We start from the raw sequence: 21,526 nt of genomic DNA on the forward strand, positions 1-21,526 counted from the left end.
GCTTCCTGTCTCTTGAGGGATAGAGCATGAGATTGATAGGAAAAGGTTGGTAGTGAGTTGAGTAATGATGCGGTAGATGCTATGCCATGGGATGACTTTTAGACTAGATTATGGGCAGAGCGTGCCCAGACAATTGAGGCGCAACAGTTGGCGCAAGAGTTGGTAGATCTCCACCAGACGACTGAGACTGTGGCAGAGATCACTACCAAGCCTCGAGAAAGAGCTTATATGGTACCATAGAATGCAATAGATGAGGAAATGAAGAAGGTAAGTTATCAAAACATATTGTAGAGTGATAGCAGGGAGATCGTGAGTATCTTGGGGTGCAAGACCCTGAATGATATGACTTCTAGAGCTTAAGAACGAGACATGGACTTGGAGTACATTGCTAAGAGGGAATCAGATTATTTGCTTATATTAAGGGGTCTCGAGAGGGGACCCTAGATTTTGGATCAGCTTTTGAGAGACCAGCAGGGTTAGATTCAGTACAGCATGTGCAGGAAACCGCACGATAGAGTCTTTCGTTCCAGGGGTTGAGTAAGTGTGACTCTGGGTTATCCTCCGCCCGTGTTTTAATTATACTTCCAAGAAAATGGCATGTGCCAATTGCATACCGAGAATTTTTAGCGGATAGCGAAAGATCATATCCCCAAATCGCGGGATTGGGAGAGTACATCGTCATCTTGGTTTATTCCAAGAATGAGGATCAACACGAGAAGCACCTGAGGAAGGTGCAAGAGACTTTGAGAAGAGAGAGACTTTTTGCAGGGTACTCCAAATGTGAGTTCTAGTTGCGCGAGGTGCAATTTCTTGGGCACCTTGTCAATCAGAAGGGTATTCTAGTCGATCCGGACAAGATAGAGGCAGTGATGCAGTGGGAGATTCTGAGGTCTCCAATTGAGATTCGGAATTTCATGGGTCTAACGGGTTATTACTGGAGATTTATTTGGGTTCTTAGAGGTGATGTGACCTTTTGGACTGACTAGTATTGAAACACTAGCAATGGTAAATGTGGTTTTCAGTAGATTGGGCATAGAATGGTAAGAAGTATTAAGAATCCTTCCAGTATTGTGTGTCGTAAGACGTTAGTTGAAGCAAAGTGGGGGAGAATCATCCAAGGATTCAGAAGGAGCAGTTTTGAAACTGGGATAAGTTTCGCATCCTTGTTTGGAAGGAAGATAGCTTAATCGGTTGTATGGTTTGAGGATAGTGTGAGATGGAAGTTCGGAAAACCTTGCCAATAAGGAGATCGTTTTCCCGTAATGTTTGCTAGCAAGCCTTAGGGAATCAGGTTATGGATTCCAGTCAGGACATGAGTTCAGCTGAGTGTGGGTCAAGCGCGTGGTCGATCCAGTATGGAAAGTGTTGTAAGTCTGCGGGTGTAGCCGTAGCATTCACCAGCAGCCAAATAGTGTTATAGTGATGTAAGTCTATGGGTGTAGCTGTAGCATTCACAAGCAGCCAGATAGTGTTAGAGTGTTGTAATTCTGCGGGTGTAGCCGTAGCATACACTAGCAGCCAGATAGTGTTAGAGTGTTGTAAGTCTGCGGGAGTAGTCGTAGCATTCACTAGCAACCAGGTAGTGATAGAGTGTTGTAAGTATGCGGGTGTAGCCATAGCATTCACTAGGTTGGTAGATAGCGTGAGTGCGTTGTTAGGACGCGGGAAGGACAGTAGCACCCACCAGTTTGGGTGTAGCAGTGAGGATATGGAAATCCACAGATTGGATTTCGGAATTTCCTAGACGGATTAGACTTGGTTGAGCCAGTGATAAGACTATAGAAGCGCCACTACAGCTATGAGAGTAAGCAAGCGGTGGTCTGCTTAAGGTCATCCATGACATGAGGCTACCAATGGCCATGTAGCAATCACTTTTAGCCTTAGGTTTGGGGATGTCAGGATTCGACGTATGGACTCGATCAATTAGATCAGAAAGTTATTAGAGCCTCAGGGGCATGGTAACTAGTGGTAACTAGTTCTAGAGAAGGAATTCGTTCAGAAGACGTGTGAGACAACTAAGTGGGAGTCCTATTGACTCCGCAGCCGGGTTGGAACCCGGTATTTCATACGACTGACAAATGAGTTGAGACCAGGAAGGTCTCAATAGTTTTTGAAAACAGCTATGTAGCGGCATACTGTTTCAGGCAATTCAGTATTTCAGGCAATTCTGTGTTTTAGGCAGTTCAGTATTTCAGGCAGTTCCGTGTTTTAGGCAATTCAGTGTTCAGGTAGTTCAGTGTTTCAGGTAGTCAAGGTTTCAGTCAGTTCAGTGTTTCAGAAATTTCAATGCTTCAGACAGTCAGTGTCTTAAGCGGTAATGGCATTTGGGGATTTCATGTATGGTTAGAGTCACAGATAGCTTAGGTTATGCTATGTCACTTACAGCAGGATGATCTGAGTTTTGGCCAAGTATAAGTGAATCACATGGATAAGTGGATCTGTGATTCTCTTTTCTAGTGTGAGCCCCAAATTGTCAGAAGTTAAGTAAGCAGCTGAGAGACAAGTGGATTGTATACAGAGATAATGACTCAGTATGAGTGGTCTGTCAAGGATTTAGACCATCTCGAGACAGGAAATTTCAGACGAAGTAGATGTTATCTTGTTGCAAAGAATTCGTTCACCCGAGGCTTTTAGGGCTTTGCGAAGATTGGTTACGAATACCTTGGGAAGGCTAGGGTGTGCCAGGATGGTGATCATGTACTTGAGTAGTTTAGCGTGTAAAGGATGGTAAGGAATGATTTCGAGGACAAAATATAATTTAAGTGAGGGAGAGTTGTAACGCCCCGTTTATTTAAATAAATCAATAAATATAATTCCCGGACTAATTTGTGAAGAATTTTGATAGTGGGGGCTGTTTAGTAAATTACGGAGTTGATTTGAGAAGAATATGAGAAGCGGGGGCATGTTTGGTAATTATCAGGACTTATTATGAAAGGGAATTATGGAATCAGGGGCAAAAAGGATAAATATTGGACCTAATTTGAAAAGATCCCATGGGAAGGGACCAGGATTGTAATTATGGAAAAGTTGTTAAATGATCGGGGTATATAGAGCCGATGGCTTCTGAGTCCAAACCCTAACCCTAACATAAACTCATCAGCTGTCACCCTCCCAAGGACACCTCCAGCTGCCATTACCGACCTTCCCCCCTTCCCTTGTTTCTCCCGACCAGTCAAGAGTGTAGCTTGCTGCCTCACCAACGAATACCACCATATCGCAGCCATCGGGGATGTAAGGAAACCGGAGGAGCCACCGAGACCCTTCAGCTGCTGCTTAGGTGAGGCGATCACCATTTAGTCGTTGTTACTCAACCACCGAAGCCCCACAACCGCAAGCAACATTGACGGTGATGAGGTCGAAGGAGCTAGGACCTCGTTGCTGCTACTCCACCTTTTCACTTCTCATTTTGTTCTGTCGTCAGCCACGACCAACCGCCGCCGCCTCAGCGGCTGTTTCTTGCCATTGTCGACCTCCGTCTACTCACGCCACCAGGTGGGTGGTTCGTTCAAATTAGCTTGCGATGTTGTTGTGGATTATGATGTTGTGTGTGCGAGATATCCTAGGCTGAGATCGAGAGAAAAACCCACCATGGCAGCCGACCATGGTGGTTGAAGCCCCGAAATCTTTTTCTGCTACCACAAGCCACCGTGAGGTGGTGGCTGTGGGAGTGAATCCTTGGATGAGTGTGTTTTGAAGTTATTTTGTAATCAGTTAAAGCATATGAGTGTTATTTTGGTGATGTGTGATTGGGTTTGTTGGCCAGAAAATCAAGAAAAGCCACCGCCACCACCGTGAGGTGGTGGTTGCCGCCAAGCACCGCCGCCGGCCACCATGGTGTGGTTGTGTGTGTGTGTGTGTGTGTTAGTTAGTCTGTGTTAGTGGGGTGTGTGTGTGTTTATGTTTGGATTAGACATTGTAATTGTAATTAGCTTTGGTTAATAATAAAAATAATAATAACCACCACCGTGAGCCGCCTTTGACCACCACTACCCGAGGTGGTAGTTGGTGGTGCCCCGTTAGCAAACCCTAATGGGCTTAGATATTGGTTTTGGGCCTATTGGGCCATGTTTGTGTGGAAAACCCTAATTATGAGTATTGGGCCTTAGGCTTATTGGGCCCACTTGTGGGCCATGGGGATTGGATTGTGAATTAAGCCCAAATTATTCCATGCCATTTATCTAGTAGAGTAAAGGATAATATGGATCAAGTCCTTAATGGGCTAATTGAGAAAATCCTAATATTTGAGAATTTATCAGGACACACATGAGAATTATTTAATAAGTGAAATATTAAATAATAATCATTGCCAGAAATTAATCTAAGCAATAATGGACTTAATGGATTAAGTCCTTAGTGGATTAAGTCCTTAGTGGGTTAAACCCTTAATGGGTTAAGTGAGAAACACTTAACCCTAATTATCATTTTATGTGAAACCCTAATTTCACTTGGGCTTGGTGTTGGGCCATACAAGAATAATCAAATGGACTAGAGTAATTAGTTGGGCTCTAGGGTAAGGCTCATATGAAGGATTGGGCCCAATTTAGAAAATTGGGCCATAGTTTGGGCCTAGTTGGTTGTATGATATTGGGCCCTTAGAATGAGACATGTTGGACCAGACTGAGCAATTGGGCCTTAAGGGAAGCCCATGTAGAGGTTTGGGCCTAATTTGGAAAATTGGGCCATATGTTGGGCTTTGATCCCTAGTTGACTTTGGGCCTATGGATTGGACCTTGGGCTTGGGTAAGCCAAGCTTGGGGTAATGTAGTAATGATCTAAAGTATGTAATTATAGTTATGTAGTGGAACCCAATTATTAATCGGGTGTTATTTAGATGTTGACAGATCGGGAATCTGTCATCTAGCAGCTGGGGTCGAGTCTGCGGGACTTCAGTAGTGTGGGATTGAGTCTGCGGGACTTCAGCAGTGTGAGGTGAGTTTCCTTCCAGTAGGAACGGGTCTACGGCCACAATGTCGGCCCGTTTAGTTAGCAGTAGTTCCAGACCTCGGTCCGATGCAATAGTTATATTGCTTGATGTCTTTGTGATTCAAGCATGTTTTGTGTTATGTGTTCCGGACCCTGGTCCGATGCAGTATGCAGAATATGTTATGTTCAGTCAGTTCTGGACTTCCGTCCGATGCAGGGGACAAGGTCCCAGTCAGTTCCGGACTTCGGTCCGATGCAGTCAGTTCCGGACTTCGGTCCGATGCAGTTAGTTTCGGACTTCGGTCTGATGCAGAGGGAAAGGCCCTGGTTAGTTTTCGGACTTCGGTCCGATGCAGAGGACAAGGCCCTTGTCAGTTTTCGGACTTCGGTCCGATGCAGTTTTCGGACTTCGGTCCGATGTAGTTTCTGGATTTCGGTCCGATGCAGTGGGCAAGGCCCAGTATGTGCTTTATATGTTATTGTATGGTACGTGGTAGTTTGGGGGAGCTCACTAAGCTTTGTGCTTATAGTTTTCAGTTTTGGTTTCAGGTACTCAGTTTTCAAAAAAAGGAGCTCGGGAAAATTGCAGTACACACACCATTTGTTCAACCTGGGATTTTTTATACTATGTTATACTCGACAGTTGTTATAATATTTTGAGATACATTGCTTATGATTTTTATATGAGGTTTATTGACTATGGTTTTTATTATTAAATTAAACGAAATTTTCAGACTGTGTTTTTGGGATGTTACATTAATCCCTTAAGCCCTTTCATCCAGAAATCTAGATCTAGTACTCAAATGATGTGCTTAATCATAAAGTTTCCAACTTTATGATCTTGCATGGCTATTAAATGCGCAACACCAAAAATCCTAACTTCTTAAATCATTAAGATATCATAGCCCTTGCATGGAAGGAAGCGAAGGTCCAAGATTACAGTGTTATAGCTCTAAACACTACAAAACATCTGAAAGGATAGTTCATATGATTTACATTAACCCATACTCATAATACCAAATTTATGGGACCAAAATGCACCCAAATCCATGGCTAACAAGATCTAAAGTAAAACCTCATCAAGATTAGAGCTTTTTACCTCCAAGTGGTGCAAAATGATGATGTTCTTCTGGATCCAAAGTGTTTTAAGCTTCCAACATGCTTTCCTTTCCTTCTCCTTCCTCTAAGAACAACAAAACACATACTAATGGCTCAAAGATGCTCTTAAAATGGATTAGGGTTTGCAAGGGCCGATTTAAGAGATGGAGTTTGATGAAAGAAAGGGTGTTGAGGCTATAAAGGTTTTTAAATAGTACATAAACCCTACGTCACAAAATCATTTCACTCTCATTTTAGGTACTTCTAATTTTTACATCCTCTCAAGGTCCTAAGTTACAAATTCACTCCACTCTCATTGCAGTGAAACAAATACACTTATGTGCTCAACAGAGCCACATCTAAACTCCTTGGTACTCATCCTAGGTTCCTCCGCATCCAAAGCTCTGCTCCACAAGAAGTCTTGCCAATGGCTCCGCGTATACCAATTGTACATAACCTAGAATCGATAGACAGTCGAACAAATGATTCTACCCCAAATCTACAACCAGAAAAGGAACAATAAGTAAGGTTAAACCTGTAACATCCGAAATTTTGAGACTAGATTCTTAAATTAATAAAGTGAATAATTTAAATTTTTTTATATAGTTAAATCATTAAGGAATGATCATAACATAAGTTTATGTGAGTTTTAGAAAGTTGGAAGTGGAAATAATAACATTTTAAAAGTATAAGGGAAAAAAGTGTCAAATTGGCAATGCGAGTTGACCAAAGGGTTGAGTTCGTTAGTGGAAAGGATTACCAAAGTAATAAAATAGATGAAGGAGGAATCCATATGTCAAAAACTAGAGTTAAAAACACCAAATATATGTTCAGGGTGTATATTGACAAAATAAGCAAACTATAGGGACCAAAGGAAATGATGTTCTAATGGAAATGATGCCTTGGTGGATTAATTTGTTCTTTCCACCTTGGTCTAGACTTAGGAGTGGTTCCTTTATTGGACGTAGACCCTAAGTATAAAAATGGCAACTATTTAATACCGAAATTAGCACTTAATGAAAGAAAGAATGGAATGTGAAAAGAAATGACTTTTGAATTATGTTATGACTAATGAAATGTTTTGATATGGAACGAATCGTGGAAAATGTCTATTTTGAAATACATTTTGCAAAGATGAAATGCTTTTAAACGTTTTAGGTCACAAACCCGCATAGCTCATGAGACATTTTTGTCTTACGTATCTCTTTTTAATGCCATGTATCCCAGGTTGCAATTAAGGAGAAAAGATGATATATGGAAAATATCAGTTAAGAGATAAATAATTGAGTGGAACTTGTTAAGTTCCTTTTAAAAGGATATTTATGTAATTCTTATTTGCTTACTATGGTTTGTATGATGTTTAATGGTACCATCTAATATTTTAATAAGTAATTTCCTAGGCTATAAGACATCACAAATTAGGCAACCCTATCGTGCAATTCTTGAGGGATCCTTAGCCTATCAACTAGCATGCATTTCTATCAGCTATAACAGAAACTCTACTACAACATATAACACATATATGGATATTTTGGGAGATCACTTCCTCGAGCTACGGCTGACTGTACACATCGCTTCCTCCGTTCTTTTTATTTGAAACTCATTCTTTTGTAAAAAGGTTTTTATAAAACTTTCAAATCCTTAGTTTGAGTTTAGAATCCCACGAATGTTCATCCAAATCCCTCAAACCACGACTTTGATACTAACTTGTAACATCCAAATTTTTACCATAATTTTTTTTTTCATTTTTAATATAATAAAACATCAAGTATTATAAAACCAAGTCGATAAACACTAGGTGTATAAATTACAATCATCCCAAATCAGAGTATCAAAATGCGGAAATCATAAAATTTGCAAGTTGGAGTGTATAGTCAAGCCTTCTCCTTACTATGATCCTCTAAAGCACCTAAAACACACTTACTCAACCATTGTAAGCATGAAACTTAGTGAGTTTTCCAAAATATCACATACATCACAACACAATAAAGAATTATGGGTTATCAACAACCCTGGTTATTATCATTAATCCCAGTGTCCTAACAACACACATTGTAGATTAACAACACACCTCATGGGTTATCAGCAGCCCTAGGAACTATCAGCAGTCCGATGAACTCACAACAGTCCAAAAGTTAACAGCAACTCAGTTCACATATAACAGTAATCAACAAATAAGACCCAATTGGTCAGCATGCACACAATACCACACATGTAAAAATTGTGAGAAGACACACCTCACGGATAGCAGCTAAACACAACAGATCTCACACAATATAGGTTGGTACTACGAGACACCTAACACAAATAAGGAATTTCCCTCTCAGTCTATACCATAAAAAACTTAAATTAACCGAAAGTCCATCATGGTCAAATTCAACGGCTATGGTCAATGGTCAAAACCAACATCAGTTGGTCATCACGTCGTGGCCATCTATTGGTCACGTTGTGACATTGTTAAAAACAAAATAGTAGTGAAGCTGTTCGTCGCCACATCGTGAGACTCAACCCGTCACGTCATGGAAATCGTTATTCAATCCATGTATTCAAACTTTCCAGAAGACTATCTCCCTCCCAAAACATCATAAAAATCATTGTTTTTTAGACATGCATGTCTTGAACACAAACTAGGTCAAATTGAAATAAATGTGAGATCAACTCTCATGTATGGAACTCATAACTCACTAATATTCTAGATCTATAACAAAGGGGTTACAAGGGTTTCACATCAACTCATAAAGTTGCCAACTTTATGAGATTACAACATTCCAACCTCCTCAAACATAGAGAGAATAGACAAAAATACAGATCTATCATGCTTGGATTAAAAAGTCAGGAACTTGAGGAGTTACAAAAGTCCTAAGACAGCTTAAGATGATGAGGAAGAGACTTCCTAGCTGAGATAATGCACCAAGACATCTTTACTTCTTCTTCAAAGCTAAAATCACCACAAAGGAGCTCACATGATAAAAATGGGGCTAGAGATTCTTAGAGAGCAGTATGGAGGTGATGGAGGTGTGAGGGTGTACAAACCCTAACCCTCACTTCCCTTAAATATGATACAAATCCCAGAGTTAGGGTTAAACACCATGGCAGCAGTCACGTCGTGACACCCAAAATGGATGTGCACTCTTATGCATCAATGGCCACGTCGTGATGCATCCTTTATCACTTCGTGAACATAAAAAAAATCATATTCCTGATAAGGATGTTACACATGGTCTTCCACAAGTGAATGTTATGTTCCAATAATAGTCTTATAATCACTTTCGGCCTATTTAAGCCAATTGTATGCTACATGCCAAATCATAGTCTTACAACACTCTTGAAATTGCTATGGTCTCCTCATGGTCTATTAAACAAAACTATAAAGCTAACAAGCCAAAACCTACATGAGACGGACCCCAGGTTCACTAGACCCCATCAGGTGTTTGGGTCATGCTTCGAACCCCGAATCCTTGGGTTGCAGTGCTCGCCACGTCATGTTCATTCTCTTGTCACGGTGTGACGCTTACCCAAAACACGCATTCTTCATCTTGCATGTCACATCATGACACTTTATGCGTTACATCGTGGCATATGCTTTTCCTTAAAAACCATGCTTAGACTCTTTTATATCATCCACTGATCCATTCTGGGAAATGGGTGTTAGAAGTTTTACATATCTACTAGTTTTGTCCAAGTTGAGGAAACAATTTATTCTTGAAATTATGATTCTAAACATTTAATTTTGGTGTTTAAAAGATTTCATAAGGGATATCACCTAGAAAAATGCTAACACTTAATGATGTGTTATGATGCGTGGTGCAAATTATAATTATCTAGCTTTAAATTTGTAAACCTAACTGCTTATCTACCAATACACCTATAGACAATGTGCCTAGTCAGTTATAGTTTAGTAAAGTAAGTTTGGAATCGAACACATAAAACAGATTCATTATACTTAAATAATACCAAAAATTAATCTAAAAAAATATACAAAGAAGGTGTGTTTATTAGATATTGCAAGTTTGGAACTTAAAACTAAGCACTCAACTAAAAACGATTGTAAACAAGATTAAGAAGACACTTTCGTTTATCTTCGAATCCCCCTTTTCCTATGTGTCGTTCTAAGTATGGATTTACTCAGTTGGTTACCAATACAAATATAATTAGCAGTCTCGATCCGATCTACTAATATTTTCACCAATTCACGAACTACTATGTAATGATCATACGCAAGCAAACACAAAATTGATTATTAATGAAAACTGGGCTACTTAAAATATATATAAGATAATTATCTATGATCAGGACAATTAATTAAACACAATTATGATCAAATTATGTTCTCCAACACAACTAAAGTTGTTACCTTTATCACTTAATCTAAAATGTGATTAATCCTAGCTCTAGCAATTTAATGATCATAAACTACTGGGTAAACAAGTTCATGTAATTCAATTGGTCAAGAAACTACACTTAACTTGAATCAAAGCAACAAAGATGCAAACTTTAACATGCTAGGTAATGATAATCAAACATATACGTTAACCAACTTCATAAAATCCAAATATAAGTAACTAGCACATAGTATTAGGGTTCATCTACACTAAACGAAAGCCTAATATTTAGCTACTCATGGCAGACAATAAGCACACAAAATCATAAGAATTCGACATGATTGAATTAATACAAACCGAATGTTATGTGTGATCTTCAAATCTTCAATCTTGAATCATTCTCTCTTCCAAAGGTTGTTTTTCGCTCTTGTCCGGCTTCTGATTTCGACTACCTCTCCAGAAAATCAAATCCAACCTCCTAAAGTCGAATGTGCAAAGGAGTATTTATAGTTTTCTAAAATTGTATCTCACGTCATGAGAATTGAGGTCTCACGTCGTGAGATCGATATAAATCCGTGTCTGACAAGGAAACTGCATCATGCATATAAATCTTCTAGAATAATCAATCTCATGTCGTGAGCTTTGTCTTTGCACAAACATCGTGAATTTCCTTACAAACATGGCGTGTTACTCTATTGCCATGCCTTGGGGAGTGTATTTGCTTGATTTTTCTTTCTTTTTAAGCTCCTATTTAAGCTCCAGTCCTTCCAAGTTCCATTATTCGTCACGTCTGTTTCTTTTCTTTAATAATGTTCTTTTTAGCTACAGAATAGAATTTAAATATTATAAGTACCAAATATCTTCATTATTAACTAAAATGTAGCATAAATGTATTAAAATAATGCCTAAATATATGTATAGATATGACAATATCATGTTATATGTTCAAGAGATTATGAAGAACTTAGTCTTTAGATGGTTGTTGAACAAGCATAGATTTTGCTTGGTGTTTGAGTCTAATAAGCTTGTATTAAACAAAAAGGGTATGTTTATAGGTAAAGGCTATTCAGATGGTGGAATGCTTAAACTCCATGTAATGGCCAATATGGATAATATCAATGTCATGATAACCCTTCTTCTTACTTGCTTGAGTCTTCTAATGTGTAGCATGCTAGACCTAGACATGTTAATTTTGACACATTAAGATGGTTAATCAAACTTGAGCACATCCCTTACATTCGTATAGACTAAAAATACAAATGAAACACTTGTGTTGCATCAAAGTTAACACGAAAATCATTCAAGTACATTTAAAGGTCAAGTCCATTGAAAGGACAATTGAATCCTTATATTAATTGATACAAATATGTGTAATATGTAGTTGAAGCTATCTAAAGGTGGAAATAAGTACTTTATCAGTTTTATTGATGATTACACTAATTTGTATTATGTCTATTTACTTAAAATAAAGATGAAACGATAGAAAAGTTTAAAGTGTATAAAAGTGTAGTTGAGAATCAACTCAACAAGAAAATTAAAGTACTAGACAATGACCATGGAGGTAAATATGTATCAATATTTGAGGAGTGTTGTGCAAGTGATGGTATTAGACATGATTTGTCTACATCTTATTCGCCACAACAAAATGACATCATGGAAAGGAAAAACATGCCTGTGAACTTTCTGATCGACCTGTTAGAAGGAAGATCAAGACTTAGACCGACTGATGTTTTAGTTTTTGGATGACTGGAGGGAAGCATGTATGTATGGATCTAACATGAGTTTCCTCTCTTGTGGGTTTAGGGAGTGAGGGTTTTACTGTGGGGCAAGTTGCTTTAAAAGCAGAGACATAGCTATAGTATACCAAGGTGGGTCCTAGGACCCACCTAATTATCTTAATTGCAAGCCTAATCATATTGCAAAATTTTAGGGGAACTACCTAATAATTTTTTACAAAAACAAAAATAGCATAATGCCTAAACCAACTAATTATTTATCCAACAAAAATTAGTCAAATCCATTAAAATTAAAATTAAACATAATTAATAATAATAAACAAAATCCCACAACTGAATGGTCGCCAACACTTTTGGTTTTTGCGTGTACGTGTTACACATTGATTCAATAGAACGGCCAACTATGAAATTTTATCATGTGAAAATGATGTATTCGAAAGTTTCGATTAAGATAATATTATCAATATATTTGAAGATATAAGCCCTCGTCGGATACAATTCTAAAAATGATGATATTTTGACCCGACCCGCTACTAGTATATTTTAGTTTGTTATATGTTTCAGGGTTATTTAAATAAGGAATCGCGTGGTTTTAGGTTCTAAATTCGCCACTGTTAAAAGCTACATCATGCAAAGTGGCAAAACATAAGAAAGCATGCATAGAAAATCAACACACGTTTATACCTTTGACATTTGATACTTTCGGTTTCCGTGCGCCAGATTTGGTGGAGCTCTTCAATAAAATCCAATGGGTCATGCATAGTAATGTTATGACCCCAAGATCTATGAATGTTGTTTTTAAAAGAATTAGTTTTGTCATCAAAAAAGGGGGTTGCAGCAGAACTTGTTGCTCGTTTATCCACTACGTCTATGTAAAACTTATATTATCCTAATTTAATAAATCCATCTTGCATTAAAAAAAATGCTTAATCAAAATAACAAATAAACAAAAATATCCATGCAAACAATACTAGTTAAAATGAAATAAATTTTTATAAACAATCTGGTATTTGGATATACCTTGGAACTTTGGTTTATCAAAATAACAAATAAAACAAATAAACAGAAACAACCATGCAAACAAGAATAGATATCAAAACAAACTTTTATACACAATTGGTTATATGGATATACTCATATACCTTACAAGTGCTATTTTACCATTTAGACAACCCTAATTAATGTTTGAAATATTTTTATTGGTTAAAATTACATTGTTTTCAGAAAAAGTTGATTACAAGTAGTTGATTATAGGTTGACTTTTTATAGAAATGATTATAGGGTGTCTAAGGGGTGTCTTATTAGCAGCATCCTATAATTATCGATATAGAAAAAAGTTCTTAAAAATATGACGTTCAGGGTTGACCTTTGCTATCTTTCCACATTGGAAACTTCAATACTATCCGGTAGTGTTTGGATCTACAAATATTTTTTTTTAAATATATTTTTATTTTTATAAAAAGGTTTACCAGGATATTCGGAAGTAATTGAAATTGAAAAAGAAAATTATGCTTTGACAAAATGTTATATGTTAATAAGCATTTTTTTATTTGTTTGGCTAAAAGTATGTATTTATGTTAAAAACCAAAAGGAATAGCAAATGGAGAGAAGGTAGTGAGGTAGAGTGTTTGTTAAAGGAGAAGGGTAAACTTGTTTTTTTATAGTTACTTTAAAATTCAAGGTTTTTTTTTTATTTCACTTTTTAAAATCTCGTTATTGGGTTTGGAAAAGGTCATTTTATATAGCTCTATTAGTTTGCCAAACTAGGCACTACATGATTCGAAAACCATAAAACAGGGCCGGACCGGATCAGTACCAAAACATTTGGGAACCGATCGACTTGCTGAAATGAAGAATTGGAAAACGGCCAGCTAGGGGAAAAATGGTTTTGCTGCCGGTTTTGGTTCCAAAGTCGTTTTGTAGCCTGATAAGTCATTTTCCAATCCATTAATTCCATTTCAGCCCTTTTAAATTATTTTGCAGCCCATTAACTCATTTTTTTTGCCCTATAAAGTCATTTTTCAACATCATTAAGTCATTTTGGCCTTCCGATTTGGTCATATGGAACCAGAACCGCTAGAACCAAGAATAACCGTGTATGTCAGTATAGTAGCCCCGTATAGTATATGATTGGTTCCGTCCAGCCGGTCCATTTTGCTCATCCCTATTCCAAAGTCCAAATATTTTTTTAATTTGTTGGTTTAAAAAAAAACAATAAATTAACAATTTTGAAACATAAAACTAAACTCCTTTAGCGTTTTACAACATCACTAAAATTATTCCAATAAAATAACAGTTATCAACACTTATGTATATACATACATGTACTAATGTAGTAGGAGACTTTTGAGTTAACTGACTACATGTGAGAATGACAAGAAATAGCGGACGGACATCATAATCTGACAAAAGCTTTAAACTTTAACCATTCTCAAAGGCCAGTTCGTTGCCGTTCACAGTTTTCCGACTCTCAGCTTTCTTGTACTTATACCCGAATTATCCCTCTGCCGATTTCCACACACAAAAACGAACACTAACTGTTTGTTTTTCAGCCGCAGTTAACTTTTCTATATTCAGCAAAAGCGTTTCTTTGTATCTTGTTTTTGCCTTATATAACTCCCCCCAAAATCATCTTTAAGTTCAAATATAGTTGGGCTTTTTTTTTCCAAACATAATGGAGGTTACTCAGAATTCCGACAACAATGATCGGAAATTTGCACTTCCGGTTGACTCCGAACACAAGGCCACCGTGTTCCGGTTGTTTTCAGTGGCTACCCCTCACATGCGAGCATTTCATCTCTCATGGGTATCTTTCTTCGCTTGCTTCGTTTCTACTTTCGCTGCTCCACCACTCCTTCCGATCATCCGTGATAATCTTAATTTAACCGCCACCGACATTGGCAATGCTGGGATCGCCGCCGTTTCTGGTGCGGTTTTTGCTCGTGTTGCTATGGGGACTGCATGTGATTTGTTCGGTCCGCGCCTCGCCTCCTCTTCCCTCATCCTCCTCACAGCTCCAGCGGTGTTCCTTAGCGCCATCGCTAACTCTCCGGCGGCTTTCTTAATGGTCCGTTTCTTCACCGGATTCTCTTTAGCCACCTTTGTTTCCACCCAGTTCTGGATGAGCTCCATGTTCTCCCCAGGAGTCGTCGGCACCGCCAACGGACTCTCCGGCGGCTGGGGTAACCTCGGCGGAGGAGCTACACAACTAATCATGCCACTCGTTTACTCCCTAATCCACACCCAAATCGGTTCAACAAAATTCACCGCCTGGAGAATCGCATTTTTCATTCCGGCAATTTTTCAAACACTTAGTGCGTTTGCCATTTTCTTCCTGGGACAAGACATGCCCGACGGGAACTACGTCAGACTCGAAAACTCCGGCGAGAAACACAAAGATAGCTTCTCACAAGTCTTCTACCACGCCATCACCAATTACAGAGGATGGATCTTGGCCTTGACTTACGGGTATTGTTTCGGGGTGGAGTTGACCATCGATAATATTATCGCGCAGTATTTCTACGATCGATTCAATGTGAACTTGCACACGGCGGGGATAATAGCTGCGAGTTTTGGACTGGCGAATCTCTTTTCGAGGCCCGGCGGAGGGATATTGTCAGATGTGGTGGCGAAGAGGTTCGGAATGAGGGGAAGATTGTGGACGCTGTGGGTGGTGCAGATGCTCGGAGGGTTGCTGTGTTTGTTACTTGGGAAGGTTGGATCTTTGAGCGCCTCCATTGCCGTGATGCTTGTGTTCTCTGTGTTTGTTCAAGCTGCTTGTGGACTTACGTTCGGTGTCGTCCCTTTCGTCTCCCGTAGGTACGTAATGTTATTTCCATGGATTTTTAATTATATTTTATATTATTATTAACTTTATTTATGAACATTTTAATTTAATCATATTTTATTTCTACTTCTAAAATGTATAAAGAGCTTAAATGAGTCGAAATAACTTATACAACTTATTTATAAAGTTTAAAAATCAACCCGAAGTTTTGGCAAATGGCAAGTCACCTTTCTATAATTTTGACAGTTTAGTTAAAAATATACTATGCATATCTTTTTTTTATAAAAGATAATAAATGGTTATCTATAATTATCACAAATGTCTTGGCAAATGGCAAGTCACCATTGTATAATTTAGAAAGTTTAGATAAAAAAGAAGGTACTATAATTTAGAAACTTTAAATATTTTACATGAAAATTCATATATATCTTTGTTTTATAAAAGATAATCAAATATAATTATGATAAATGTTCAAAGTTTGTGAGTTAATATTTTGAAATGTTCTATAATTAGGTGTGAAACCTGTGTAATACACGAGTTGATTTAAAAAATATTAAACATTAAAATGTAAATAGAAAATATTTTTTAATATATAATTTTAAAATAAAAAAGAAACATATTGATTGCAATTTAATATCATATATATGATATTTAATAGTTTACATATATAACTATATATGACTTTAATTTTAAAAATTGAAACAAATCAAAATTTGACAAGTGGATAATATTTATTTCAAAAATACCATAAAATGACAAGTATCAAAACTCATGAGAGATTGACATGTGATAAAAAAAAAGTTTCATTTATTAAGGAGGATTATATTGATTTTTTTTTAAATTGAAGTCAAATATAATAATGATATTTTGTAATTACTTGTTTCGTAAACAAATGTAAAATAGGAAAATCATATTTAACCTACAATATTGCTAAACGTTATTATTTTAATTTTCTTTTGTCGTTATTTACTTGACTTCGCCGAATGCTTCATGCTTGATTCATAAGAGAAAGATACCGACTATAGAAAATAAATAAAAAATATTATTATTCTATGTGTAAAGATATTTTTATTTTATATTTTCTATATTTTGTTAAGATATTATATTATATTGCAACTAAATTCTATGAAAGATATCTTTTCTAATTACAAGGAATCTGGGGACTTGAATATTCTTCATTGACTGCAATTAATAATATATAGTCAAATGTTTGACTAAACTAAAGAACTCTTATATGAATTTGCTTGTTACACAATTACTACCAGTAGGCCCAATATGGATCCCCACCTTTTGAAAACAAACTTTTTTATTCACACGTAAAATACACATTGATATTTTACTTTTAAAGTATTGTTTTATTTTTCTTTAACTTATATGATAATGAATTTTCTTCTATTTTCAGGTCATTAGGTGTGATTTCAGGGATGACCGGTGGTGGAGGAAATGTAGGGGCTGTTTTGACACAAGTGATATTCTTCAGGGGGTCAAGATACTCAACAGAAGAAGGTATGATGCTAATGGGAGTAATGATGATGTGTTGTACACTTCCAATTCTTTTCATATACTTCCCGCAATGGGGCGGGTTGTTCTGTGGACCCAAAAAAGGATCCACAGAACAAGATTATTATCTCTCCGAATGGTCTAAAGCTGAAAAAGAACAAGGATTTCACAAAATGAGTTTGAAATTTGCTGATAATAGTAGAACTGAAAGAGGCAAAAAAGGTTCGTCTGCTCCGATTCCATCTAATTATGAGACTTCTCCAACATTTGTGTAAATGTATTTATACCATTTCCAAGAGTCTAAGAAAAATGTTTTGGTGTGTACTCATAGTCATAGTTTGATTATGACCCGTATTTTCTTGAAGTAAAAGTTGTATACTGTTGTGGGTCGAGTGAACGATTGTACTTTGTAAATCTTTATGTTTGCATCAATGATTTGTATAAATTCAGTCCTCTCGTTTATATTTCTTCGTGTTGAATGAATAAATTTCCTATTTACATATATTTTAAAATATCACAATAAATCAGAATTGAAGATAAAAAGTCATAGGGTGGATTTTCGAAATATAAAACCAAAAAGATGGGGATGCGTTGGCCTACCAAGTGCAAAAGAATTTATGACCTTTTTAAAAATTCTACAAAAATATAATGCATTAAATATAGTTACAAAAGTTGTAATAATAATAATAATAATAATGAATTGAGTAAAATAATTTAACAGATCATAGGCGTTTAAATAGATTTTAGGAGACTTTTTATCCAATTAACTATAAAAATAATAATAAAATAAAAAATCATTTTGTAGATAAGTTATTCAAAATTATCACTTTTTCAAGAATCAAAGATGCTGAAATTAATACATTTGAACAAATGATGGCTTAACACATAAGTCACTTTTAACACTTGAAGTCATTGCCAATTTGCCGTGCTATCTTCGCCTATTAGTCTAAGCAAAGACTTGGCCCACCAACTGGTCCGAGCCCAAAGTCAATACGCTCATTACATTTACATACTTGTCCTTCAACATTTACATTTTCTACACAAATTTCCCTCATATTAATTGTCCTTCAACATAATTCATTAGAAGATCCTGAAATTGGGTGAATCGAATCATCACCACCTTTCCTTAAACAATAGTTGATACTATATGGTACCAATGGACCCTTTGATTTCCCATAAGAGTTCCAACACAATGCTTGTTGAAGCTGAGATCCTCCAAGTGGTCCTCTAGAAGGTTTTAATTGAATATCACTTAAATCAATATCTGTACATGGAATTTCATCACTACATGCTAAGTGGATAGGTTGAGTTGAGTAAGTTCCCACAATTTTGTCAAAATTCACCCCCTTTATGGCTATAGAGCCTGTTTGATTTTGACAAAGACTCTTGTCACAATAGTATTGGTTGATTACTATTGGAAAATTAACATCTACTATCTGAATGTTTGAAAAAGTAACATTTTTCACCAACCCTACTCCACCCTGTCAAAGACACAAGTGAAAATTAACAAGTTGTCCTACATAAGTCATTTTGGAATGAAATTGGCATAATGTATGTGTAGATATATACCTGCCATGTCTTGATCCTTGCTCCATAAAGAGTGTTTTCAATAATAGAATTCTCTATCAAAATATCCGATACACATGCGATACTTTTATCTTTTCCTAATCCTCCAATACTGAAGACATGTTACAAAAGTAGAAGAAAATTAATACTTATAAAAAAAGGCCCGGTTTGAGAAAAGAATTAGTGACAATATTTAGCAATATAGATGACGTTGTTGTTGAGGACTTGTAGTATGGAAGTTTTTTTTCTAAACTAGTTTAGAATTATCTTATATGTGATGATAAGGGCAATCAATTTTTTTAATAAAAAAGTAATAGTATTATATATCTCACGGCATGAATAATGTTTAAGAAAGAGGCATGCATACATAAACAGATAAAGGGCCCACATGCGAAGTGTTGATTTACAAGTGCATATTACTTGCTTTTAGAATTTTGTTTTTAAGCACTGTTTATCATGTAGAAGCTTTCAGGCATTTACTATGTTATTTGGGATTAAATTCTTCAAATTCTTATCAAATATGTAAATCATGAACACTATTTTTCATCCTTTTTGTTCAAACTCGACTCTTTAAGTTAGTTAAATTAATCACAACTGAAATTAAATCAATATAATTGCTATCATTATAAATATACACTTATGTATACTATAAATATTTCCTTGGAATATAGTTAGCAGTTAAAATAACTATATTTCTTTTGCCCTGTTTTGGTAATTTGTATGAAGTACCTTATACCATGACCCGGGCCACAGTTTATGTGATGAATGTGAACATTTGAACATCCAGTTTGTATGGAGACACAATCATCTCCTGTTACAGAATTATAAACTCAAATATTGTTACACAAAATAATCAATAATTACTATTATGATAATTAATATTATTACACAAAACAAGAAACAATCATATAACTGAAAGCATTTAATATTTTGAAAATAAAATTTCAATACCTGTTCCGATATTTGAATACATGATCTCTACATCACGTGTGTTTTGGAGGTGAATGCCATCTGTGTTTGGACTATTTCCGGGTGATGAAATGGTAATGTTGTTGACTTTGACTCCTCGAGAGTTGTCGAATTTCAAATGAACTTGTGGACTATTATTTATGGTGATGTCACGAATAGTGATATCTTCGCTTGCATAAAATCTCAATGCCTATTTAACAAAAAAACAAAACATCTTATATATACGGAACTGATAAACATGAATAAGCTCTTTGACTTAACATGCTTAAAGGGGACATCACTGAAGTCAAAAAGTTATATATAGAAGTTTTGCATTTGACTTAATATGCTTAAATTGCGGAATAGATGATTTTTCTCCAACAAAAAAAATCTTTTTTTCAAGGTCTTTTTTGTGGTCAAAAAAACAAACTCTCCATCATAGGGATACAAAATTGGTTGTTATTATTATTTTTTTTTTTGATAAATATAGAAAAAGATGGTGTTTTGTTAATAACTCCATCCATTTTGAAAAATACATGAACCTAACTTAATCTTGTATCAAATAGTTGTGTCTTACAGTTGGTTTGATATCTGAAATGTGTTTGGATTTCATGGGATTCCACCAATTGTAGCCTTGACCATCAACAATACCACTTCCTTGGATTGTCAAATTTTGAACCCATTTGAAATTTATCCATTGAAACAAGTTTGACTTTGACCATGATCCAATTTTCGACGGTGCTAGTAGTGTCCCATCTATCTGTTATAAATATAATTTAAACATATATTAGATACTAGATACCAAAAAAAAAAAATCTTTTTTTCCTTCTCTTTTTGGACATGTTACATAACAAAAACAAAATAGAGAAAGTTACCTGAAAAGTAACATGACCCGTACACGGCCCTTGAAGTGTTACCGGTTTGATGAGAAACTTATGACCTAACGGAATTTGCACAACTCCTTCAGGAACTTTACATGCTGATTTCCATGCCATTACGAGTTTCTATATATATTATATTACATGATAAGAAAAAATTTAAGTAACAAGTTTTTTTTCATTGAGTCTTTGAATTTTATAGTTTTGAGTTCAAGTTTCACTGTTAAAATATATATATATATATATATATATATATATATATATATATATATATATATATATATATATATAGTTTCATTTACCTTGGAATCATCAGAAACTCCACTGGCTTTAGCTCCAAATGACATTATGTTGAAAATGGTTGTAGAATTACAAGAATGCCCATAACCCTTGTGATGCTTCTTGCAACTGCTATGGAATTTTCTTCCTTCGATTATTGTAAAAAGACAATAGAATACAAAAATGCTAGAAAGGAAAACAGAATAGTGCTTCATGTTTTGCTTCATATGTTTAAACTAATTAAGTGTTTCAAGAAGTTGTGTTTAGAGCATGTAAGCAGCTAGTAGTTTTTTATAGTTGAGCTTTTCAACTTAAATTATTGGAGCTTTTAACTACATAGACCTAATAATTGTGGAATATACTTTTTGATGTTTAAAAACTCCACTGGGTATTCAAGAATTGTGTTATGCTTTACACCGTCGAAAGATTAGACAATGTCCTTACTGGGGCGGTGAACACCAACTCGGTAGCTTATTGTGTATCCACTTT

General features: G+C 36.0%; 2 protein-coding genes across 2 annotated transcripts; one reads left to right on the top strand and one right to left on the bottom strand.

Annotated features, from left to right (window-relative positions):
* Nucleotides 1–14,431: 14,431 nt before the first annotated feature.
* Nucleotides 14,432–17,830, top strand: LOC111910637 (high affinity nitrate transporter 2.5). Its single transcript, XM_023906465.3, has 2 exons — nt 14,432–15,898; nt 17,269–17,830. The coding sequence occupies exons 1-2, from the start codon at nt 14,754–14,756 to the stop codon at nt 17,639–17,641; spliced, it is 1,518 nt and encodes a 505-aa protein (XP_023762233.1). The 5' UTR covers nt 14,432–14,753; the 3' UTR covers nt 17,642–17,830.
* A 414-nt stretch (nt 17,831–18,244) lies between these two features.
* LOC111910631 (polygalacturonase At1g48100) lies at nt 18,245–21,282 on the bottom strand. The gene is made up of 7 exons (XM_023906458.2): nt 21,061–21,282; nt 20,756–20,884; nt 20,458–20,640; nt 19,884–20,091; nt 19,662–19,743; nt 18,936–19,044; nt 18,245–18,847 (listed from the first exon to the last, which is right to left on the bottom strand). Exons 1-7 carry the CDS (start codon nt 21,262–21,264, stop codon nt 18,434–18,436), a joined length of 1,329 nt encoding a protein of 442 aa, XP_023762226.1. The 5' UTR covers nt 21,265–21,282; the 3' UTR covers nt 18,245–18,433.
* Nucleotides 21,283–21,526: the final 244 nt, after the last annotated feature.

Source organism: Lactuca sativa, chromosome 4 (assembly GCF_002870075.4).
Source record: "Lactuca sativa cultivar Salinas chromosome 4, Lsat_Salinas_v11, whole genome shotgun sequence".
NCBI classification, from domain to species: domain Eukaryota; kingdom Viridiplantae; phylum Streptophyta; class Magnoliopsida; order Asterales; family Asteraceae; genus Lactuca; species Lactuca sativa.